Source organism: Larus michahellis, chromosome 1 (genome assembly GCF_964199755.1).
Source record: "Larus michahellis chromosome 1, bLarMic1.1, whole genome shotgun sequence".
In the NCBI taxonomy this organism is placed as follows: domain Eukaryota; kingdom Metazoa; phylum Chordata; class Aves; order Charadriiformes; family Laridae; genus Larus; species Larus michahellis.
The window spans coordinates 157,098,936-157,125,067 of NC_133896.1; the positions used below are offsets into that span (position 1 = coordinate 157,098,936).

General features: G+C 40.7%; 1 protein-coding gene across 1 annotated transcript in view; it reads left to right on the plus strand.

The window, feature by feature from the left end:
• The first annotated feature begins 213 nt into the window (after window positions 1–213).
• Window positions 214–26,132, plus strand: part of TUBGCP3 (tubulin gamma complex component 3) — a 56,144-nt gene continuing 30,225 nt past the window's right edge. Inside the window, exons 1-6 of the mRNA XM_074561299.1 lie at window positions 214–476; window positions 12,623–12,730; window positions 14,585–14,652; window positions 17,386–17,463; window positions 17,981–18,198; window positions 25,419–25,591. Of these exons, the coding sequence (XP_074417400.1) occupies window positions 401–476; window positions 12,623–12,730; window positions 14,585–14,652; window positions 17,386–17,463; window positions 17,981–18,198; window positions 25,419–25,591 (721 nt within the window). The 5' untranslated portion in view covers window positions 214–400. The remainder of the gene's footprint in view (window positions 477–12,622; window positions 12,731–14,584; window positions 14,653–17,385; window positions 17,464–17,980; window positions 18,199–25,418; window positions 25,592–26,132) is intronic.

Genomic DNA, 26,132 nt, shown 5'->3' on the forward strand with positions numbered 1-26,132 from the left:
CCGGTCCCCACCGCATTGCCTCAGGCCACCCTGGGGCCCTGCGTGCCGCCTCCCCGGGGTGTACCGGGCCCGGCGGCACCTCGGCTCCGGGCCCGGCCCCGGCCCCGGCCCCGGCGGGAGCTCTGTGGGGGGGGGGTCCGGCGCTTCCCCCGGAACCTCTGTTCGGCGGCGGCGGCGGCGCGGCGGAGCGTGTTGGTGGCGGCGCGCAGGGGCATTGTGGGTGCGGGGCTGCCGCCGCTGCGGCTTTCGGCGGGTTCTGTTAAAATGGCGCCCTAGGCGGCGGCGGGAGGTGTCGCCGGGTCCTTGCGCTGCTGAGCCGGGGGGGCGCCTCTTCTCCTCCCTCCTTTCCTCCCTCATCCCGCCGTGCCCCCACCCCCGACCTCCTGCCTCACGGGCGGCCATGGCGACTCCGGACCAAAAATCCCCCAACGTTTTGCTGCAGAACCTCTGCTGCCGCATCCTGGGCAAAAGCGAAGGTAACGGCTTTCTCCCGCCATTCCCTCCACCGACAGCCATTGGAGCCCCCGAGGGTGGAGGGGGGGAAGGGAGGCAGGAGGGGGCGATGAGGGTGTGCGAGCCCGGAGGGGGTGAAGAGATGCCGGGGCGGGCGGGTGCCGGCCCCTCCAGGGCGGCCCCCTCAGCCCACTCGCCGGGGATCGATCGTGTTGGTGCCCGCCCCGGCCCGGCGGGGCTTACGGCGAGGGGTGGGGGGCTAGCAGCCCGGGCCATCCGCCCTGGGCCTCCGGGCGGCTCCGGGCATGGCAGCGGTGCCGTCAGCCGGAGCCGCGGGCGGCTGGGTGGCGGGAGGTGGGCGGGGGGAAGGGGGATCGTGTCCTCCTCGTTTTCCTCCTCCCCCAGAGCGCTTCGCTGGCTTCGAACGGTGCTCGCCTCTTTGGGGAGGGGTGGGGTGGGGGCACCGCTCCCGGGGTGTTTGGGGCGAAAGGTGTCTGTTCAGGAATCTCCACCTTCCTCCGATGCCTGGTCAAGTCCAGCCATTGACATCCGCTAGGTCCTCTACAGCTCCTCTGCATCTTGGTGCTGCTGCTGTCATCCTCCAGCAAGGGAATTAATCTCTTTGCCCGTTTGCGTAAGTTTCTATCTGTTGCAACCAAGGCAAAGACTCTGTTTTTAGTAAGCAGTTGGAGAGTGGAAAGGAAGAGGTGCATCTGCTAAGTCTCCTTTTTGAATTGCTCTGTTTATAAGCATTGCTCACCAGACAAATTCATGCCATAGCTTTTGTTCTATTTTCTTGAATGAGAGATGGCTTTCTTCCTTATTAGCAGTGGCTGTAAAGTCTTTTATTTGTTCTTTTCTGGTTCCGTGCCACTCTCTTCTGACAAGTCACTCCTGGTTACCTTTAGGTGTTTCCATGACAGCAACTAATAATTCCGAGTATTGAGTTGTCGCAAAGAATTGGGGTCAAACCAACTAAAACACAGCCTTTAAGTGAATTGCTGCTATCTTAGAAGTCTCAAAAATTAGTGACAAGGTGCAAATATACTTGTTGTCTCTCTCAGACTTTGTTTACACCTCTTGGAGACAGCACCTCACGGTCTCACACACCATCCTTGTCTCTAAATGGGAAAGATACAGGTTTAATGGATGAAGTATTTGATGAATAAGGAACTGGCTGGATGGCCACATCCAAAGACTTGCAATCAATGTCTCAATGTTGAAATGGAGATCAGTAACAAGTGGTGGTCCCTCAGGGGTCTGTATTGTGACTGATGCTGGTCAATATTTCTATTAATGACACAGTGAGATTGAGTGCACCCTTGGTAAATTTGCAGGTGACACCAAGCTGAGAGGTGCAATTGGTATGCTTGAGGGAAGGTATGCAACTAGAGGGAACTTGACAGGCTTGAGGTGTGGGTCCACGTGAACCTTATGAAGTTCAGCTAGGCTGAGTGTTCCTGCATATGGGTTGGGGCAACCCCCAGTATCAGTACAGACTGGGGGATAAATGGATTGAGAGCAGCATTGCAGAGAAGGACCTGGGGATATGGGTGGCTGAAAAATTGGACACAAGCCAGCAATGTGCACTTGCAGCCCAGAAAGCCAACCATATCCCAGGCTACATAAAAAGAAGCGTGGCCAGCAGGTGGCGGGAGGTGATTCTGCTCTGCTCTGGTTAGACCCCACCTGGAGTACTGCGTGCAGCTCTGGGGTCTCCAGTACAAGAAAGACGTGGACCTATTGGAGTGGGTCCAGAGGAGGGCTGTGAAGATGATCAGAGGGCTGGAGCACCTCTCCTATGAAGACAGGCTGAGAGAGTTGGGGTTGTTCAGCCTGGAGAAGAGGAGGCTCCAGGGAGACCTTATAGCGTCCTTCCAGTACTTAAAGGGAGCTTATAAGAATGACAGAAAGACTTTTTACGAAGGCCTGAAGTGACAAGACAAGGGGTAATAGTTTTAAAGAGGGTACGTTTAGATTGGACATAAGTAAGAATTTTTTTACTTTGAGGGCAGTGAGACACTGTAACAGGTTGCCCAGAGAAGTTGTGGATGCCCCAGCATTGGAAGTTTTCAAGGTCAGGTTGCACAGAACTTCAATCAGACTGATCTAGTGGGAGGTGTCCCTGCCTATGGCAGGGGGCTTGCACGAGAAGGTCTTTGAAGGTCCCTTCCAACCCGAACCATTTTGTCATTCTGTGATTCATCTGAGAAGCTTGAAGAGCTCGTAAGAAGTTGGAATTTCTTTGTCTTCACTGAAATGTTGAGTAGAGACTTCTTCACAAAAACACTTACGTTGATCAGTTGAGCTCTATAATCTTAAGGGTTTTTTCCAACCTAAATGATTATATGATTCTATAATCAACAGCTCTTAACTGCTGTGTTTTGTTTTGTTTTCGAAAATCCTTTCCCTCTCCATTGCATGTCTTCTGCAAGGCCATAAATTTCCCATTTCCGGAATTGTCAATCTGTAGTAATTCTGTGACAGGGATTCCTGGTATGAGATTTTAGCAGGATGTGGCAACTTCCTACTCTTCCCCTGTATTCCCCAAATGAATGGTAGCTTCTAAACTGTTTAATACCTCTTGTGTTTTTATGTAACCACACGTTTCTTTTAGCAACTGGTTTAATTGTATATTAAAGGGTATTTCACATCAGCTTACAACTCTTAGGTGCTATTATAACTTTGCTTTTATAGCTGTTTATTGCTTTTTAACATCCCTTGGAAACTTCTTCTAAAACCATTGGTATATGTTCTTATTTAAGAGCATTTCAAACTTCTTGCTACCAGAAATGTCAAATTATTATGCTAGTTCTTCTTCAAACAGAAACAAGAGGGGAAAAAAAAGGTTGAAAAAGAGATTGTCTTGCTTTATTGCAGTAGTGGAGGCCTCTGTGAGGACATTATTTCTGTATTGCCTAATCCTGTTTTCTTCGTGACTCCCTTTCTTAGATTTGAAAGGGACTGCAAATTAAACTGAAGCTAAGCTTGTTGTTTGGTATTGAGTATCTTATCCACGTCTGTGACATTTGTTAAACTTAAGCAGAGCATGGGAAGAAACCTCTGCATTTATCAATGCAGGTATGAGTATTGAGGAGAGGTGGCTCACTTCCTTTTTGAAGCCTATACATCTCCATCTCCATACATCTCCATCTCCTCTGACTGGAATAATAAGTTTATTTGCAAACAGTATGTGTGAAAACATGGAGGAGAACTATGATTTGTGTTATTTTTTTAATTAAATGTTAAACCTATTCCTGTATGCTGGGATTCTACTTGTGTAACTAAAATCTCATGTCTGTGTGACTAATGAAGGGGGAAATTTTGAACCACATCATGGTAAGCTGCTGTGTGCAACCTGTAGCCCACTACATCTGTTCACTTGTGGGTTGTCTGAGGACTTCTTTCAAGAAGCAACTTAAAAAAAAAAATAAAAATAGTGTGGCTTGTCTGCCATGTTTATCATCACCTATATTTTTATGTGTGTGACAGATGGGAAGCCCATCATTACACTACTCTCTATTCCTGTGTTAAGAGGGACTCTAGCATTGAAGGCTCAGCCCTCTAACGTGAGACTTCTCTTGAAACACTCAGCTGTAGTGTGTGTGTTAGTTTGTCATCGGCTCAGCTATTGATTCAAAGTGCATAGAGACTGATAAATCAAAAAGTCCATGAAAGAAATCTCAGTTGTGACAGGTGTGTGTGGTGATTGTTTCCCCTCCCCTGGTTTCTATGTCCAAAGAACAAATAAAGACAATAAGGGAATTTTGTTAGTACCAGCCTCCTCTGTGTTGAGGCAGATGCATATGTCCCTGGGTGGAAAGGAAACTACCAGACAAGTTATTTAGCATCTCACTTGTTTTCAGGCTTGTAACTCTAATTTCCTTTCAGCACAGGATAAGTTTGAAGTACAGTATTGGTGTGTCGTTAGTGGTCTACATGCAGCTTCTCCCCTCCTTGTGTACTGATGAAGTGAGGCTGCTTTGTGTATGCCCATTCTATTTTTTGAAGCAAACTTTACAAGTATGATCACTTTAGTCTTTGGTAAGTAATTTATGATGTTCAACTACTTTTACAGAGTTTAGGGAAAAAAGCTTAGATACTTAAGAGATCTTTAAATTTATTTGAGAAATTATTAGTAAATTTTAGTAAAAAGAAGCTGAAGCTAGGTACAGACAGCCATCTTTAACATCTGTTTGTGTAGTTAGCCTGCTGTGAATTCTTGAAATCCTAGCTTTTGATATCTTCCTGGAATAAGTAAAATCTAGTAAAATACAAGGTACAAATGTAATTGGGTGAAATGTAATGGTTAAATAATAGAAAGGAGTTGAGATTTGCGGATCTAATTGTTCTTCCTGCCCATGTGTTCCCTGAGTTTGTACTTCAGAAGGTTTGGTGTACTTGGCTACATTCCTTCTCAGCACTTGTGTTTTATTATGTTTGTGAGGAAGCTATGGCTTCAGAAGGAGCTGAAGGATTCAGTTTATATAATGTGTGTATCATAATAGTGCACTTACAGCTAATGCGGGATGAGTGGTCTTACGCTGCATCTGTGTCTATGTTCTGCGATCCCATGCCTGAAATACTCTGCAAACGTGATGGAGCCTGTCGTCTGCTGGGGATTCCTCTGCTTCTGCCTGTGATGGCCTTAGAAGGCCTCCACCTTCCCTGCTTGTTAAAGATTGATGTTGAAGTGAATTTGTGCTATGGTGGAATGTGACTGCAGAGGCTCCCAGTGATAGAGCTGTCCTCTCTTCCCACTTTTTTGAGACTATCCGCTAAGTAGATGGCTTGCTTAGTTTCCAAAATCAGTCAGCCGCATAGGCCTAGTTACTGTTGTTTGGGTTTTTTTGCAAACAGCTCTGCCGCTGCAAAATTCATTACAAGGTCTGCTGAGTTATGTGGAAGAACTCTGTTTAAGATAATAATAAAAAAAAAAAAGTCTACATCAACTTTTTTTTTTTGGTAGAACTAAGGTTTGAAAACTCTTTGTTCCTGTGCTTTAGTGAATTCTCAAGTAGGGGCTCAAAGCTCGTTTTCCATGGTGCTGTGTGCGTGCAGGCACCCACTGTGGTTCGTCGGGAAACTCTGCAGTTGGAGCCATTGCTCTCTCTTCATTTTGTCCTCACAGTGTCTAAGAACTAGTGTACTAGTGTTGCGTTATCAATCTTTCTATGTTTATCCAGGCTATCCACCTCACTTTTACACTAATATCTGGTCTTGCAGAGAGCTTGCCTGCCTGTGCAGTAATTTCCATGACTTTTCTTTTCTCCCTTATTTGTGGACTCCAGGAGTTATACAGGGTTGCGTGCCTCTATTTGAACAGTGAATTTAGTCCTTCTGACAAAAAGCTTCTTGTTCTTAGCTGGCTTTCGCAAACCTCTGGTAATCTTAGTCAGAGACTTTGCAGACTGCTGTACAAGCTTGTCAGTTGTAAGAGCTCTTAGTGCATCCAATGGAATCAAATGGTTTTGCTGTAGATATTCAAGCTACATCTATTTGTTTTTGAATTCTAAATAGATTTTTATGTGACAGAGTGCTGCTGGATGTGCATGTGCTCTAGAAAGTGATATTTCAGTCTTCAGAGAGCGGTTTGCTACATAAAGTCCATAGTATGGCCATAACTTAATCTATGTAATGTCAGTGGGGCTTTTGTTACTGCTGTTTGTTTTGGCTTTTTTTTAAGCTCTGAACTATATGTTAAGATTTCATGTTGGGGGGTAAGCATAATGTTCATTCAAAAGGTGATATGGAGGGGTTTTTACATATGTTAGTAACAGAAGCAAGTGCAAATTGACAAGTTAGGCAGAAATTCACAGTGCGGGGGAATGTTCCGAGAAGGTTGTGTGACCATGTTGCTGATAGTCCAGTGGGACATTCCTTAAAAAAATGTCTTTACTGACAATACAACCAGAGCTAGCAACTTTAACAGAATTAAAGAATAGTTATGTGTCCTGTGCTGTGCTTCAAAATTTGTGGACAACTTTTAAGTAAGGGAAGGCATGGGAATCTCTGTGGTTTGGGTTTTGTCCTTTGTTGGAGAGGAGTGTGGAGACTGGAAAGATGGCTAATTAAAAATAAACTTATAATGCTTCAAATAAAAACTTGCATGAACAGAATATTTTTACGTTGACACTTTATAATTTGTTTTTACTGTTATTTTTCCTTCTGAGTGAAATGAACTTACAACTGAGAAGTTTAAGATAGTTGACTAATGAGGAAGACTGCAAAATTAATTTTTTTCAGGAATTCTTCATAACTGGTCTGGTCCTAAAATTAGACTTCTCAAAACCAATGTTTTCTACAGGAACAGGTGGTTTTGCTTACGTGTGTAGATTTTTCTTAAAAAACAAAACAGGAACTCTAATGGCATTCTAGACTAGTATTTTAGTTTATCAGTATGTGACATCATGTTAATGCAATTGCTTTTCCCGCTTGTAATAATTCATACTGACGTAGAAGTTTTGATATAGTTAAAACAGAGAAGATACAGCAGCATTACTGTGTTGATAAACTCGGTATCTGCTCGTGGTATATGTGAAAAGGTTGTCAGCTCTTACAGCTTTTCTTCCAGGCTTAGTTTTACAACAGTAGCACATTAGGTGTTTAGCAAACACTTTGCTACAGTAAAGAAGTCTGGGTTTGTGTTGGCTTTTGTTGTGTGTTTGGGTTTTTTTGCTTTTTTTTTTTTTCTTCAGCATGTGTTAGATGGCAGCATCTGTGTCTGAGTAGTTTGCGGCAATAGTTGTTAGCCGGTCAGTGCCACACATAGAGCGTTGAACGCAGTTCAGTGTGTAACTGTTTTACAATAATTTTGAATCTGCATTTGAGCAAAACTGTTTCCTGGGATAACAGACAGCTGACTGCAAGGAGAGATAGTGGAGAGAGTTTGCTGGTCTCTGAAGTCTTTCAAGAAAGAAAGTGTTTGCTGTCTGGTTGAGATAAGCTTTCTTGAGAATTGTCCTATAGTTTAGAAATTATACTTACAGACAAATTAAAATAATGTGTCTTATTTCCAGGAAACCAGGTTTATCACAATTATGATACATTAATGTTTGGAAACAATGTTTCAATGGGTACTTTTAGGACTCGGTTTTTATTTTCCTCTGTAAATTTCAATAGATCCATAGCTGATGGTGTTTGCAGAAATGTATAAGACTGTAAAGTGAATTTCAGTTCACTTCCTAAAATTATAGATAATGTCAGAAGCTTATTTTTAGCAAAAGACTTGCTGAATTTCAGCATTTCCTCTGAAATACTGGCTTCTTGGAAGTACGTTGGCCAAGTGTCTTTTTGTCATCTGAACTTTTCCTTTAAACTTCACCTTTTGTCCTGTTTCTGCCTGCATTCTTTACAACCAAATTCTTCCTGTGCATTGCTCCTGTATTTTTTGCATGTGCTACACTTGTATTTTCTTCAGCTTTAAAATGCTGTTACCTGCCTTCTGAAGTAGTTCAGTTTTAATACTGCATTGTTCATAGGAAAGTGTGAATGGCTACGTGGAGTATAGATCTTTGAATTATTGATAGACTGCTCTACTCAAAGGAGAGGGTTTTAAAAATTTTTTTCTTGGTGATTTCACAAGTGCCGTTTCTTTGTTCAGTTGTATGGCTGCTTACCAATATCATTAATTGTATATGTATGTGTGCAGTACTTAAGATATATAGTCTGAGGGGGAGTGTCTGTCTTTATCTGCATTCACTGCTCTGATCAGACTCTGTAAAACAAATGATGACCAGTGTTATTTCCCCTCTTACCCTGCAAACAGCTGCATTGATTTCACGCATCAGATATGTTGAGCTTGCTGTTACATAATAAATGCATGCTGTAATCACTTTTTGATGAAGAAGGATGTACACATATATATCCGTGTATTTTAAGCCTGTCTGCTGTCATAATGGCTGTTCTGTGAGGAGGGAAGCAATTAAATATGTCTGTTAGTTATAAACTGTGTGAATCTTTATTTTACTGACAGATATCCATATTAAGTTATATTTAATCGCTTTAGGTACTGAAGTTATTTTACAGACTTACAAGAAATAATCTGCTGAAGAAACTCCCCCAGCAGGGAGTTTTGTTTGTAAAAGAGAAGCTGGACTTGATATGAATAAAACATGAAAATCTGAATAAAATATAATATGGAAGCAGTCTTGCTATGATGCTATTGAATTGCCAGTATAAATCTGTATGTGTAAAGGCCAGGTAACTTTATTGCATGTCATTAGTAGTATAACAGGTTTGATAATCAGAATTTTTTTGATGGAATCGCAGTCTTTCAGCTAGAGATCATTTTCAGATGCCTTGTTAGGGCAGTATGGAAAGGACTATACTAAGATTCTGTGCTTTAACTAGTCTTGCTGTGGATGGGGTTGAATTAGAAGGTTATTATAGAAGGTTATATATCTTAAAATTTTCCCATTACACGAAAAAACCCTGTTACTTACTGTTAATAATGTATCTGTTGTGGTTTTTTTATTAGATTGAGGACTTCTATTTAAATCTTCAAGATTTCTGTCCAGAAACCTTCATGTGTGTTTCTTTGACTGTCAGTCTTGCCATCAATACTCCCTTGTACCACAGAACTGGAAGCATAGGTAGTCTTTTAAAAGCTGTAGTATCAGAGGCAGGTTGGAAAGCACACAAATGGCAAAGTCCATGATTTTTTTCTTTTATTTTGAGGTAAATGCTTATTTCAGCATCAGCAACCAAAATAAACCCACCCAAACCTGTGGCAACATATAGTCAGTTCTTCTGGAGAAATGAAGTTCCAGAGAGTGTCTAGAGACTTTGTACACATCTTTGCTGGATTTTGTGATTATCTCCAGTTGACTAAAGACAATAAACCCACTTGACTTCTCATTATGGATTTTGGTTCACTTGAATTTAATCTAAACCCCCCAAAACACAGGGGAAAATAGGGAGGAAACATAGCCCTCAAATCTTTTTTTGTTATGAAACATTTTGTTCAGAAACGGAAGAATTTTTTAAAAATTAATAAACACAGTAAGTACAACATTGCTTACATGAAGAACTGCGCATTGTCGTTCAGTGTAAATAAATAAAAGGTAATGCTCTGATTTTTAAATTTTTCTTCAAGTGTTAAGCTTACTGATAATCATAGTATAAATCATAGCATGAAAAGTTAGCAGAAGCAGCTGAATGAACAATGGTCAGTTGTCCAGACATAGCAGAATTATTATTTTTAATCAACTAGATATTTTCTTATTCAACGCTCTTATTGAGATAAGCATACTGTGATACACTGCACGGTCATAACTGCATAGGAAACAAGTTAATTCAGTAGAGTTAAATATGTCTTTATTTCCTGCGGATTTGTGTCACAAGTCTTCTCTTCGGTAAACCCCCTGCATTCCTCAGCTGCAATACTGTCAGCTTTACTCTCGTTCCCTGTAGCTCTCTTCAAAAATCCCTCTTCCTTTATTCTCCAGGTCTCTCTTCCTCCGTGTGTGCTGGCTGCTGTTGGGGCAGGATGCAGTACCTGATGCTGCTAATTCTGTGCTGGCAGACCAGAGGGAATGCTTAACCACTGAACTTCCCCTGCAGTCTCTCCTCCAGGGAGAGCTGTTTGGATGTTTGTTCTACCAGTCCCCAGTTTCTATGAAACCTGTTTAACTTGGTATTCCTGAGATGTCTATGAAATTTGTTGGTGTTTTTTTAAAAAAAAAAAAAAAAAAAAGAAAAAAGTTAAAGGGCAATTTCTAAGGAATAGGGTGAGGCAGGTGGACATAAAAGTTAATTTCAGAACACAATTTTCCTTGGAAAACAAGGGTAATGTATCTAATGAGCGAGGAGGGACTGTAGGGGGAGGTTCTTGTGACTTTGTTGTGGTTGGGGGCTGTGTTTCTGTCTGTTTGTTGTGGTTTTGTTGTGGATGGTTGGTTTTTTTTTTTTTCAAGATGACATCTATGTATGTGGTGTTTTTTAATTGCTTCTTTTTATATTTTTCTATAACTTGTTTTGAACTAGTTTACTGGAGATCCATTTTCTCCTGCCTTTTAGTGGATAATCAGTGAGGGAGTTTATTATTTAATCTAGATATATGTCATAATTGGTAAAGTACTTTTGGTATCAACCCTCAATCGTTCTCCTGACTTTAGTTCATCCAAGGTGCTTGACCTGGAACTCTTTTAGCAATTTTATTTTTAATTTGCAGCCCACGTTAAATCATTATAACAACATGCCAAAAATATGTAAGAATTACTAGAAAAGCCTAGCTTTTGCCTCACTGCTGCTAGGTACGCAGTTGAGAAATTAACAAAAGATAAAACTATTACTATTGTCTGGGATAACTTGGTGCCAATATTTGACTTTAATTGGCCTCTCAGAATACTCTTGGAAATCTTGAATTGTTCTGTAATGCCATGTATTATACTTAAGAATTACTCAGAAACACTTTCTCATACTTAGCTCTTCTCACCTGGTTCACCAGTTTGGTTTAAGCTGCCAGTATCTGCACTATTATTTTACATTTGTATTTACAAGTCCTTATTGCAAATGAAAGATTGCACAGTCTAACAGTAGAACTATTCTTTCTGGGAGGTGTTTAAGTCAAGCAGATTTGTGGCCTTACAGTAGTCTGGATGTTGGCATTTTCTTCCCTGAAAGCAGAACGATACTGTTGCTCCTTTTGTAGTCCAATATTTTGAAATACTGTTAAATACTAATGATTCTGTCTGAGCAAACTTTTTTCCTGCTTGTGTGAAGTACTGCTTTGTAGCAGTTGGCTAATGTTTGCTGGTATACAGTTGTATTCTAGTAGACTAGGACCAGTGGGTGGCACTTATATCGTGAGACAGTAGTCGTGCATTCTGATTTCAAATTTCTCCTTTCCATAAATTTCTGGAGATTTTCATATGTGTAATCAATAATTGACTCCTAGTATCTCCCAGGTGATTTTTTTTCAATTGTAAATATTAGTTAATTTAAGAGATGATTTAACACTTAAAATATTTCTGCTTCTAGTGGACCTTTAGCCTATTCCATTTTCCTGTTCCTTTTGTATGTATTTGTCCAGGCCAGCATCCTTTCTTTTTCCCTCAGCTGAACCGTTGCTGCATTTACTCTACAATTTTCTCTGAAAATTGGCTGCTTAACTGACTAAATAAAACACACGAGGAGTCTGATGCATTTGCACACAAATCGTTACATATAAAACAGACTTAATGTACAGAATTGCTTGGTTGTGGTGGGTTTTTTCCTTAAGTCAGGAAATGCAAGGATTCAAGTAGCTGACACAACGCGTTTACACTGTTTCTTATGTACCTTTCCATTCATGTTATTACAATTATTCCTATATGAGGAGTAGAAACTTATCTGACACTTTGTAAGGGCCCTCGGCATGTCTGTAGGGTTATTGCTTGATTGATTTTTTTCAGGTGAATAAATGGGAACATGACTATGCTGTAGAGGCATTAATACTGAGCTGGCCCTAACTCAGCGTTACCAGACTATTAATCTTCCTAGAAAGCAGAGATTCTTGCACTAAAACAATACAGTTCAGCAACAATAGTAAAAACAGAATTATTGCATGATGGAGCAGCGGAGGGAGGTCAGTGGCTTGTGACCTCTCTATTAGTATCTCTATTATGCATTGGTATATGATGCAGGTACCTCTCAGCAAGCTTTGAACATAAGTAGTGAAACCATGTAAACAGATTTAAAAACAAAACACCTAAAACAACGTGCAAACTGGTGAAACCACTGTTGTGGATATCTGAATAAAGATTCACAGGTAGGATAATCCAGTTTTAATGCCTGGTGAGAGTGTGCCTGGTGGACGCGGCTATATTGTTCTATGTGTGAGCTGAATTGCATGACTTTGTGCCAAGTCCCGCAGCATTTCAGTCTGTGGAGAAGGGCAGAGCCAGTTGAAGTGTGCTGATGCTCTCTCATAACTGGGTAGGCCTAAGTGTCTCTTCTGTCAGCACAGAATAGGAGCTTGTTCACAAATTTAAGTGCACGCACAAATTATTTTGTGGAGTGTATACAGGTGAGTGTTTTGAGGATTATAGTGTAACATTATTTGATCTAAGCCAGGTACATTTATGCCAGATTCAGCCATAGCAATGCAATCTCATGTCTAACTTTTATTTATTTTAATGGAACTTTAACACTCTGCTTAACTTAGAGTTTTCCTTTTTTCTTTCAGCTGATGCAGCCCAACAGTTTCAGTATGCAGTTAGAGTTATTGGAAGCAACTTCGCTCCCACCGTTGAACGGGATGAATTTCTTGTAGCGGAGAAAATCAAGAAAGAACGTAAGTGAATCTTTGTTTCTTTCTTAGAAATAGGAATGGAAGTTTTTCAAGAAGTTACATGATCAGTTTATTTCTTGAAAATGGGACAACTCTGCCTCACAGGTAGTTTTCTAATCTGTTATTATTGCTCACCCCCAGAAATCTCATGATGGAAATTCCATTAATTCCCCAGTTAATATTCCTGAGTGGCTGTTTGTGTTCTCAGCTCAGATTTTTCTGAATGCTTAGCTTAGACTTCCCTTACTGCCACTTTCTTGATGTTTTAGCCACCAAGAAAATAAGAGACAATTAATATTGCACTTCTTTCACTTTAATAGTACTCAGGCTTCATGAATTCATAGTTCTTTTTTGAAGACTGATATTTTTGTGATGTGCACTTTAGAAAGATTACACTTTGACACAATTAACTTAATGAGCACCTGTGTGAAATTTGGTGAATGAGTGTCCTGGGAATTGATGGAATTGTTTGTGACTTACCTGATACTTTTTGCCTTCAGTTTCTCTACAAGTTTATCTGCAACCACCTTCTCAAAACCAAAACATTAGACCATAACAGTGTAAGTTATGTTGCAGTTACATTCCATTGTGCTCTGTGCTGCTCCGAGTCAAGTGCTGCACTGTATGAATCCAAGGCGGATTGATACATTCTTCTTGAAAAGCCAAATACTGCTTTCAGCAGATTATCTGCTTTACAGTAGAATGTCCAGAAACAATTACCTGAAGTATGCTAATTAAATTAAAGCTTCATAATTGAGCTTTGAATGTTCAGCCAGGGAGATTGAATTAGGGTAACTCAAGTCAGTGGTTGTAACTGTTTTAAGGTACGTGTGTATTTCTTGCTGACGTAGAGCTTCCATGACTTGCTGAAAGGCAAATAAGCCCATCAGAATTTCTCTAGATGCCACTCCAAAACACTGTTCTACAGCATACACTTTTTGCGTGATGAATTTCTATGTGCTTTGGCTAGTACTAGCCAGCACAGCATATATTCTTTGGGTCTATTGCCAGGAGTTTTAAAGAGGGTTATCTCCCTCATCTTCTTTCTCCACAGCTTCAGCTCATAGGCTAATGTTAGCGGTCACGTAACAAGTGACTGGATATATGCTTCTAACTTTACACTTATTTTGGAGTTACCAGGCAGGAAGTGACTTACTTGGCAAAATGCACTTAGCAGTGGCTCTTGATGCTAATTAACACTTCTAACATTTAACAGCAATTTTTTTTTTTTAATTATTAAGGTTTCTTCAGAGGTTTGTTGTTGTTTTTTTTCTAACCATGACTTTCTTATGTAACATGGCTTTTCTGAAGACATTTGAAAGCTTGAAGATTTTTTTCCTGTTAGCAAAGACTGCTGTTGTGAAACTGGCAGTGATTGAGACTGTTATTTTTCTTAGTATTTAAAAGTTGTGTGACCCTGAATTCAGCTTGACTTTGAGCAAGTGGCATTACTACTTTTGTTTCTTGCTTTTATTGCTTAAAATAGGAACAATTACGCTTAGTTTTGTGAAGGGCTTTGTAGCATTCTTTAACCCGTACCTGCTTTCAGTTACGTTTTAATTCCCTAAACCTAGAGAATGGCAGACTAGTCTTTAAAAGGGCACATTTGAGGTGTATATTTTTATTGCCCTAAGAAAAACAGGTATTTACATTGCATCACTTTTGATGCAAGAGTTTTCAGGGCTGGAATGCAACATAACATGAAAACAGATTAAACTGTATGAGTAGAGTGAAATAGTTAAGCATCATTATACTTTTCTTGGGTACATTTTCTGATTTACCACAAATATGTAGTTTCAGATATGACTATTATACTTCCTTCAATTTTTTAATCTATATTTCTTCTTTTTTTAATAGTTGTGCGACAAAGAAGGGAGGCAGATGCTGCTTTGTTTTCAGAACTCTACAGAAAACTCAGTTCACAGGTAGTGTAATAAATGTATAAAGAGTGAAGAAACTGAAAGCACACATAAGCATCCTTCTGACATTATAGAGTTGTTTTGGAGAGTGCTTGGGTCATTAACAATACTTTTCCTGAGAGGATGGCTGAATACTGGAACAGGTTGCCCAGGAAAGTTGTAGAGTCGCCATCTGTGGGGACAACCAAGGCCTGACTGAACACGGTCATGGGCAGCCTGCTGTAGATGACCCTGCTTTGAGCAGAGGGGTTGGACTAGATGATCCTGAGAGATGCCTTCCAACCTCAACAATTTGTAATTTTTGTGAAAAAGTTTATAAGTTACTTTTTTTTATACTATGAGCTGTTTGCTATTAATTAGAAATTAATTTAGATTTAATTGTAAATCAGAAGAGTATAAAGGATACATTTTTTTAGTCCAGTTGCGTGAAGGGGCACTTCATATGAAGGAAGGAACTCTGTAAAAATAAACTGTTCATTTTTTGATTACATAAAACCTGTGAATTTTCTTATTGTGATTTATTTTACAGCAACACCTTGCAAGTGTGTTAATTTTATTAATCTAGGGTTTAAACAGTCTTCATGCTTCTTAATTTTTTTTAAGTGCTCCAGGTCTTTAGTGTTGAAAGTTAAGAGTTTGCTGACTTTGATTCTGCTAACACCAGTGTTACTGGTGTTGGTAATACTGCATTGGTTTGTACCGTGAAGCAAATGTCACTGGTTTGCAGACATCTGTTCCGATAACCTCAGCCGTTGGTTTCAGCCTCTTACATGTATTATACTATGTGATCTTGCTCTTTTAATACAGATTTTGTGTAATGTGTTTCTGTAGCTTATGTACTATGTTGCCATACCGTTGCATTTGGCAAGCATCATAGCTGCAGAGCATGGTAGCTGTAAGCTTTGAAACAAAATGCCTTATCTGTGTTAGTAGCAGTTTGGTTATTCTTCTGAATGTAATACAAGGTTCCATATCAGCTATCTCCTCCTATTTTGCTGCCTGCTCAAATGTTTGAGGTTCTTTTAACCTGCTGTCTCTTTTTTTTTCTTTTTCTTTTTTTTTCCTGTGCAAGCGTCTTGTGTACTTGAAATGGTGTCATCTGAATACTGCCTTCTTTAAAATTCACTCTAGCAATTCTTATTCAATCTGCTGTTTGGTTTATTACTAATGGTGGACAATCATTTCTTTTCCCTGTGAGCTTAGGGAAGGGCACAGAAGGAATATGTGTCTTCTGAATCAATGTGCCTTTTTCTTCCTCCGGCAATTCTCTTGAAAGCGAATAGGAGAAAGAAAACAGCTTGTGTGAATCTGTTTTAACTTTGTTTCATCCATTACTCTAAGGAGGGAAGGAGGTCAGTGCTTATTTTAGCGGCAGCTTGCCAGTTGAGCAAAGCCATCCTTCTTGAGGCACTTAGACTTATTCTGTCCTGGCCAGTAGAAGAAGAGGCGATGTTGCTGCTCCTTCTTCACCAGTTGTTAATGAGTTGTTGGATTAGTTATGCAGCAGAAGATAATAGACTTCTGCTCTACATAATAACGTAGAGTGTCTCTTTCTAGACCTTTGGTAGGTTTGGTTAGTGGGCTCTGTCCCGAGGAAAGAAATGTTCTATGCCAAAATTCTTATACCATGTAACATATACACACAAAAGGCATAATTTGCGGAGAAACAGGAAAAACAGAAAAAGGTGAGAATGATAATGTGTTTAAAAAAGAATTTCAAAGTGACCTTGAAAGTGCTTTTTGCAAGACTGATAGCACTGAATTACACTGCTTCATAAGGGATGCAATCTTTGTTGAATCTTGGTATGACTAAACTTTCCTTTATATTCACTGCTGCTTAGTATTTCAGACCATAGCTTGATCAATATTGTGAGGGAACTTGTATGTCAAGTCAAAGAAACTTACTCCACTACTTAATCTCCTTGATCAATTCAGGTGCAAGCATTAGTGTCACAGAACTACAGAGTAACATATCTAGAAACATCTGTGTATCTAAAATTAAACATTTAAATGTTTGCCATAACTCTTCTCTTCAAAGCATGCTTTTTGTAGCTGGGGCTTTAGCATTGTTCTGTCTTCTGCTGGTAAGCTTTTTGCTGAGATCTAAGGCTACTGAGAGTGTTATTCTAACAGTCTGTATGTATCTGCATATTTGTCTGTTTGCTAGAGACTATATTGCATGTCTCTCAAGTTTCCTGTTAACAATGTCTCTATAAAGCTGTAGAAGTTTTGGTAGCTCTCGTAATGGCTTTTAAAGCAATAGAAATTGAAACTCTCAAACTTTTGAAGCCTCACTGTAAAGGAGAGTGAAGGGAAAAGTGGAGAAAAGTTGCTTAAAATTGTACCATAAGTTTTCCTTCTTCAACTTTAGGTTAGAGTTGCACCTGTGTCTGAGGTGTTTTAAATGGTGAGAGTGTGGGGGAATGCTGGTAAAAGTTCAGTTCTGTATAAACATCTTTCTTAGTAGGTATGAATTTTAAATTGAGTGTATTTGGTGATCTTAGAGCAGGTGAGAGTTGATGGTTTGAACGTAGTGGAGAAAATTCATAAAATTAGCAATACAGAGGCTGCATTTCGTGTTCCCAGTTTACTCAAGACTGTGGCTCTGAGTTGGTCTTATTTGTGTGGAAAATTGATTTGTATGTGTACGTGTTAGTAGGCTGGATAATTAAAAAAAAAATCCATTATTATCAAGAGTTGAAACAAACTCATTTCTGTTTGTCTTCATCTTTTTTAAAGGGCATTTTGAAAAACAAATGGTCAATACTCTACCTCCTGCTTAACCTTAGTGAAGATCCACGTAAGCAGTCTAACAAGGTAGGTGAGATCTTTATTACTTCTGAGAAACAGTAAATGTGTGTCAGTTATTTTAGATGCTATTCAGACTCACTATCCAAACTTAACCAACACCTCAGGTTGTGTTTGTGGTGGTTGTGTGTGAGGCTGAAAGGAAGAACGCACCTGAAAGAAGTGTCTGCAATTTTTTTTGTGTAACTTTTTAATACTAAGTAAATGTGAAATTATGAGTTGTCTAACATTTGAGGCCGAAGTTGTGACTTTATTAGATGGGTGGGGTTTTTGTTTGCTGTCTGCTTGGTGGTGTAATATCTGCTCACGTGCTAAGTTATATTGCTAAAAGTACTTTTGCTCGCTGTAAGGGACTTGCTTTTTTGTCATTATAGTTGTAACAACAGATCTTTCTTTGCATAAACATGGTCTTCAGTTATTTCTTGCGTTCTTGAATATTACATTCCTGTTAAGTAAAGACATGACTTGAAGCAACTCACAAATCTTTTCTTTTTATTCCCTCCTTTTCAAATCCACTCCTCTTCAGGTGTCAAGTTATGCCACACTTTTTGCTCAAGCGTTGCCACGGGATGCTCACTCAACCCCTTATTACTATGCTCGGCCTCAAAGCCTTCCATTGAATTACCAAGACCGCAGTGCTCAGTCTGCCCAGAGTTCTGGCAGCATGGGGAGCAGTGGAATCAGCAGCATCAGCCTGTATGCCCTGAATGGGCCAACGCCAACTCCGCAATCACTCCTTCCAGGGTAAATTAAACTTTTACCTTAAAAATAGGTTTGGAGAAGATTAGACAGGATCTGCTTTTTTTTTTCTTCTTCTTTTTCTTTCCCCCACCCTCCCCATTTGTATACCATTGGAAATCCCACTATGGTTGCATAGAAACCGTGTTCCTTAGCTGAACAGTTCTGAATATCAAGTGCTGTCATATGACCATATGAAACCATAAATGGCTGGCCAGGTGTATCCATTCTTAAACTTAATCTTGGCTATCTGTTGAATAGCTGATATTTTACTGGATCCTCTCTTTTGGATTCTAGTGCCAAGTCCTTTTACAAATTTTTCAGTTCTCTGAAATACAAATAGTTTTTATTTTTCTTCTGTAAACACAGTGGATTTAGAGTCACTCAGGTTCCTTTTATGAAGCATTCCTCAGCCAGCATCAAATTAGTAGACTTAATATCCTCTATTGTCAAATGGGTGACCTTTCTTGCATGGCCTGACTTTCTTTTAAGTGTGTTCACAGCAGGTTGACGGTTATATTAGAGTAGTCTTGCATCTTGAGTGGGCAGGGTTGTTTTTTTTTTTTTTGAGGGGGGGGAATATACAAGAGTTGATTTAAAAAAAGTAAATTACCTATTAGAAAAAAAATCCTAAAACACTTACTGTTCAACAGTGGTTTAATTGTCTGTTCATACCAAGATGAATCTACATTTGAAACTGAAACATTCATTTACCAAATACTTCAGACTTTTGATGATTACAAGCTGGCCATTGGAAGCCGTAAGATGATTACCTGAGTATTGACTTTGTTAAATAAGCCAACACAGACAGTTACGTGCTCAAAATCTGAGCTCTTCTTGTGCCATTGGGTATCGTGTTATATTACCCCAGCAGCTCTTCAAAACCAGACAGAGATGCACTGCACAGAATCTGTGTTCTGTGGAGGGAAAATGAACGTCTTCAGTCTGTGAGAGGGAGTGGTTCAATGGTCATTCTGTAGTGTATACCTGGAAATACGTTGCTTCATAGAAGTTGAGCATGGAAGAGTAAACAGAATGTTACAGAACATATAATAGTGAAGACTGTACTTATTTATGTGCTTATTTGTTTAGCCTTGAATGGAGAAGCCTGGAAATAAAGCCTTTGTCCGAAAGCAATGGGAACATCACTTTTCAAAAAACTGTGGTTAATGTCAGAAAAATTCAAGAGACTACAATAAAAGAAAAAAATCATCTAAAGGAACGCAGAAATGAGCAAAGCCCTATTATTTTGTCCTAACAGGAGCTCCTTAGGTTATGATTTGACCAAATTCCTAATGTAAGGCTAATTTACAGAAATTTTTATTAATTTCTTTCCTTTCTCATAATCGGAAGAGAGAAAGACACCATATTCTTGTCTCTTAATTCTTCTCCCCACCTCCAACAATCACAGAACAAACACAAAATTGGAACAGCTTTATTTTGAGATATTTTTCTTTTTAATACAGTGTACTTGACATGATGCATACAATTAATATTATGGAACTACTAACCAGTGCTGACACAAATGGATTTTATTGTTATAAAAGGCTTTACAATATAAATACTTACTTGACTTTGTCGGTACTAGATTTGTACGGTGTATCTTGGATGCACAAGTAGAGGATACCATTAAGCTAGGAACACTGGGGGAGGATTATGCCCCACAATTGACTGAGGAGATGGCAGACCAGCTAGTAAGCAAAAGGTACAGGGTGAGGTACTCAAGAGAGACCTTGAAACCAACAGAGCAGGGCAGAAGGGTGTCCACCCAAGTGTGTGCACACAAATGAGGAATGGGGAGAGGACGGCCTTATAAGGGAAGTTCTCATACCTTTTCTGGGACACCACATTTGCTGGAGTGCCTACACACTAACACACGCAGCACGAGTAACAGACAGGAGAACTTAAGAGGTCTGTGTGCAGTACTAGGGCTATGATCTCATTGGGATCGCAAAAACATGGTGGGATAGTTCATACCACTACAGTGCTGCAGAGGGTGGATCCAGGCTCTGTGGAAAGGACAGGCAAGGAGAGGAAATTGCTGTTTACATGAGAGAGCAGCAAGAATGTATGGAGCTTTGCCCAGGGACAGGTGAGGTGCTGGCTAAGACTTTATGGGTTAGGATTAAAGGGCAGACCAACATGGGTGATGCTGTAGTGGGCATCTGCTGTACACTGTGTTATCAGGAAGAAGTAGATGAGGTCTTGAGATAACTGGAAGAAGCCTTACGTTTGCAGGCCCTGGTGCTCATGGGGGGCGTTAGAATCATAGAATGGTTTAGGTTGGAAGGGACCTTAAAGATCATCTTGTTCCAACCCTTGGCCCTGCCATGGGCAGGGACACTCCCACTAGAACTGGTTGCTCAAAGCCCCATCCAACCTGGCCTTTAATCACACAATATTTGCTGGAGGGGGAGTGCTGCAGGGCACAAGCAATCCAGAAGGTTTCTGAAGTGCACTGATAACTTTCTGACACAGGTGATTGAGGACATGATGAGGAGAGGTGTTTTGCTGGACTTGACTTCTTTTACAGACAAGGAAGAACTGATTGGGAAGTCAAAGGTTGGGGGCAGCCTTGGCTGCACTGATCATGAGATGGTGCAGTTCAGGATTCTGAAAGAAGGAAGCAGGGCAAAAAGCAGGATCCTCTGGTCCTCAGGAGAGGAGACTTGGGCTTCTTGTGGTATCTGCTTGGAGGAATCCCTTGAGAGACTTCCCTGGAGAAAGGAGGACTTGAGGAGATAATAGAATAGTTCAGTTTGAAGGGACCTACAATGATCATTTAGTACAACTGCCTGACCTAAGAGCTGGTTGATACTCAAGGGTCACCTCCTTCAAGATCAAGAGCAGTCCACCTGACAAGCAGAAATTCAAGGAAAAGTGGCAGGATGCCTGCATGGACGAACATTCTCCTGACAAAACTCAGACATAAGAAAGTGTACAAAAGATGGAAGTAGGAGAAGGTGCAGAGAGGCATCCACGGTGCAAGGAAAGCCCAAACTCACCTAGAGTTAAATCTATCAAGGGACGTGAAGGGCAACAAGAAAGAGTTCTACAAGTACCTAAGCAGTAAAGGAAGGTTAGGGAAAACATGGGTCTGCTGCTCAAGGGGCAGGGGCTGTGGTGACAGATGACGTGGAAAATGCTGAGGCACTCGGTGCTTTCTTTGTCTTGGTCTGTGCTGCTAAGACCAGCTCAGAACCCTGAGACCCTTGGGAAAATCTTCATTGCTCCCCATTTACCCTTGGCAGAGAATGATCAGGGCCCATGAGACGTGAGGGAGCTGACCACTGTCATTGTGAGGCTATTCTTCATAATGTTTGAAACAGGGCAACTGCGTGACGTTCCTGAGGACTGGAAGAAATCGAATGTTGCTACTTTGTTCAGGAAGAAGGAGCCAGGAACTACAGGCTGGTTAGCCTCACCTCAACACCTGGGAAGGTGTTGGAGGAGCACCTAATCATGGAAATCATTTCCAGACAGATGAAGGACAAGAGGGGGACTACAAGTAGTCAGCACAGACTTAAAAAAGGGAAGACATATCTTACAACCTTCTATGATGAGATCACTGACTTGGTGGACAAGGGGAGAGCAGTTAATGTTGTTTATTACAACTTTAGTAAGATTTTTGACACTGTCTGCTTGTAATGTCCTTATTGACAAACTTAATAAAATATGGACTAGATAAGGTGACAGTAAGGTGGACTGAAAACTGACTCACCTGCTAGGCCCAAAGGATTATGATGAGTGATACAAAGTCCACTGAGAGCCTGATCACTAATGGTGTAGCCTGGGAGCTGGATCCTGTACACCTTCATCTCACTTTATGAGACAGAGCAATTTTGCAGATGATACAAAACAGGGAGGAGTGGTTGATAAAGCAGGTGCTTTAGCTGCTGTTTAGAAGGACCTCAGTAGGCTCCAGAAATGTGCTGACAGGAGTCTGAAGTTCAACAAAGTCCTGGACCTGGGGAGGAATAACCCCAGGCACCAGTACATACCGGGGACTGACTGGTTGCAAAGCAGCTCTGCAGAAAGGGTCCTGGAGTTCCTGGTAGGCACCAAGTTGAACATGAGTGTGCAAAGTGTGGCAGAGGCGGCCAACAGCCTCCTGGGCTGCATTAGGTAGAACATCACCAGGAGGCTGAAGGAGGTAAACCTTCATCTCTGCTCGCTACTGGTGAGAACACATCTGAAATGCTAGGTCCAGTTATGGTACAAAAAAAGACACGGACAGACTGAAGAGAGCCTGGAGAAGGAATGACAAAACTAGTTAAGGGGTTGGAGCATCTGATATATGAGGGGAGGCTGGGAGAGCTGGGACTATTTAGCCTGGAGAAGGAAATGCTCGGGGGATCTTAGCTGTGTGATTATACCTGACCAAGGGAGTAGAGAAGACTGAGCCAGACTTTTCTTCGTAGTGCCCAGGGAAAGATAAAGAGGTAATTGGCAAAACTTTTAAGGCTGGGAATACCAGTTAAACATAAGGGAAAAAAAAAAACTTATGTGGTGATGTCAAAAGAATATGGATAAAAAGTTACATAAGCACTTTGTATAAAATTGTAATTGAACTTCAGCTGAACTCCTGAAATTAAAACTTAAGTGGGCCTTTTGCACCTGGACTACATGCAGAAATGATTAAATTAAACTTAATTGTGTCCTTGCACATCCACCTGGACTACATGTAAAAACAATTAACCAAAACTTAGATCAAAGAAATTGAATTGTTGAAGGATTACCATACCGAGAGCTTATTGAAGGCGAACAAGACCCACAGAGGGACTACCTTCCCCGCCTCTGATCTAAGTATAGGATGACGAGACGTATAGTCTTTGGAGTGGAGTCTAGATAAGAGTGTGTCCGAGAGGACTCTTAGGAGATTACAATGCTAAAACACACGCCCTCTTGTAAATAATGACCACTCTAATTAGGGGGATCTCACAAAATGTTTAAAACATTGACTTGAATGCGTATGTATGATGAGGGGTGGTAAAGGAACTGTAGCTCACCGATCAGCTGTATCTTATAGAATGGTTGGTTTGGAAAGGACCTTAGAGATCACCTAGTTCCAACCCCCTGCCATGAGCAGGAACACCTCCCACTAGACCAGGCTGCTCAAAGCCCCATCCAGCCTGGCCTCGAACACTTCCAGGGATGGGGCATCCACAACTTCTCTGGGCAACCTGTTCCAGTGTCTCACCACCCTCACAGGAAAGAATTTCGTCCTAATATCTAATCTAAATCTCCCCTCTTTCAGTTTAAAACCGTTACCCCTCGTCCTATCGTTCCACTCCCTGATGAAGAGTCCCTCCCCATCTTTTCTGTAGGCCCCCTTTAAGTACTGGAAGGCTGCTATAAGGTCTCCCCGGAGCCTTCTCTTCTCCTGGCTGAACAACCCCAACTCTCTCAGCCTGTCTTCACAGGAGAGGTGCTCCAGCACTCTGAGCATCTTTGTGACCCTCCTCTGGACCCGTTCCAACAGGTCCATGTCCTTCCTGTGTGGAGGACTCCAGAGCTGGACACAATACTCCAGGTGGGGTCTCACGAGAGCAGAGTAGAGGGGCAGAATCACCTCCCTCGACCTGCTGGCCACGCTTCTTTTGATGCAGCCCAGGATGTGATTGGCTTTCTCACCACTATAAATATTGGACTGTCGGAAATGTGTACTGTGCTGGCTGTTAAATGCCTGACGCCTAATTCAGCAGAACCGAAGACAAATAACTCAGTGTGTTGATTGGTTTTTGCATACTGGGTGAAGTATCCTCATTTAGGGAAAACAGCGGGATGTGTGTTTGGGGGCAGGGGGGATGTTGTGAAACACTGAAAGGGGTTGCCCAGAGAGGCTATGCTTGAAAATAGTCAAAACATGACTGGACAATGCACTGGGGAACCTTCTCTAGTTAAGCCTACTTTAAGCAGGAGGGTTGGAGAAGGTGATCTCCGGAGGTGCCTTCGAACCTCAACCATTATATAATCCTGATACAGTATAGAAAGGTATGTCAGTGAGGTTATTTCATATATCTGCTTGCTTAAAAATATCACCCTGTTCCTGAAATATTCTTGGTCTGACCTGTTCAGACTGTTCCATTTTATAGCAATTCCACTGCTCTTTAGTCCTGCAGACTATGAGCTGGGCAACCCAAATTAGATCTTTTTGTGTGCTTCATTCCTCCTGAACTTCTCTTTGTACATGTTTCCCTTTGTTTCTAGGGTACATTCTTCTTGAAGGGCAACAGCCTAAATTCAGTGTTTTATTCTAGTTGAGGTGTTACAAATGCTAAGCACAAGAGAGTTGCTCTGTCTTGCAGGCTGTGTTCTTGTTCATTAGCTACGGTCATGTAAGTACGATGTGTGACCATCCCGTGAGTTATGATGTGGTGGTTGAGAGAGGAGAGGCGTTCCTCAACTTTTTTTTCCATGGAGAGTTCCATCTCTCCCTGCAACTGTGCTTTCACAGCTTTGTGGAATTAATTTATTTTTTAAAAAATATGTGTCTATTTCCAAATGTTTATGTTCAGCTGGGGGAGCAAGGAGGAATGGTCAGAAGCAAAAATCCCTTGCAAATTTTTCTTTGCTTTATTTTTCACTGTCATGATAAGGAAATAATCAGAAAGTTAACTTCTAGTCTTAACGTTTTTCGCATTTAAGGCTATTTTTGTGAGAAGAATTGACAAATTTGAGAAGGAGTGAAATTGGAACTTGTCTAGATGTCCCTCCTTGATCACATCTTCAGGCACTTCATACAAACTATCCTAAACAGTAGACTGGCAGGAAAATGAACTTTCTCCTCTTTCTCTGTTTTCCTTTAGTTGTTTGGCATGTAACTACAGTTTCAAGTAATAACAAAACCTAAATATTTGTTGCTTATTATGACTGTTGTTTATTATTATTATAGTTGACTTCACTTTTAATCCATTTCAGCATATCTACACATTTCAGTGGGAACAAAGTCAGTCTTTGGTATGAAATTGTATCTGTCAAAATTGTATCTCCTTTCTTTTCTACAGTTGGGTTTTTTTTGAAAGTGTAGCCTTATGGGAGACAATAAGTTGCTTGTATGTTCTGCACCCTTTTTTAAGGTCCCTTCATAAACAAAACCCACAAATGAAACATCCACAAAAACCAAACTCAAACTTGGGGCATTTTTCAAACTTTGCATACCCCAAACCAGGTGATGTGTATAGAATCGAAGTTTTTAAAGGTGTTTCGTCCTTTTGTCTTTTTAGACAATCCTATCAAGCTCCAGGCGTTGGAGATTGCCTCCGTCAGCAATTAGGGTCCCGTCTCGCGTGGACTCTGACTGCAAGCCAGCCTTCTTTACAAAGCGCTACCTCAAAAGGCTTTTCAAATGCTGTCTCCCGTGGTGTGCCAAGGTCAAGGCGAGAAGGAGATACAAGTGGTGAGCAAAGATGCTTTTGTTAAAGATAACTTTTTACAATTGTCATCTGTATGCTCCTTTTTTTTTAATGATTTTGAAATAGTTTTATAGTATGTTGAATTTTTAGAGGAGCATTTTGCTAGAATGTATTCGATAGAAGGATAGAGGCAAATATGCAAGAGTAATATATTTGGCCACAGTCTCTTTGGCTGGTTGTTAATTTCTTTTTGCAGTGATTGGTTTGGTAATGTGTTCTGGTCCTCTTAAAAGACCGACTTCATTGCAGTGTTTGTCAAAATCAAGTGATTGTGGTTTGTGAGTAATGATCACTTTTTTGTTGATCAGAAGATGCTACTGCTTTTAGGAAGTCAGAAAGTGAGCTCAATGAATAGAACTTGTTGATATAGACACCCGCTTGTGATTCTGTCTTTTAAAGCTTGGAAATGTGCACTGGAATACAGAGCTCTTAAAACTATTTTTTCTTTAAGTTAGTGCACTGTTTATGGTGGTTGTATTTAGAGCAATTGACATAAAATACTGTCAATAAAATAAAAAAGATATA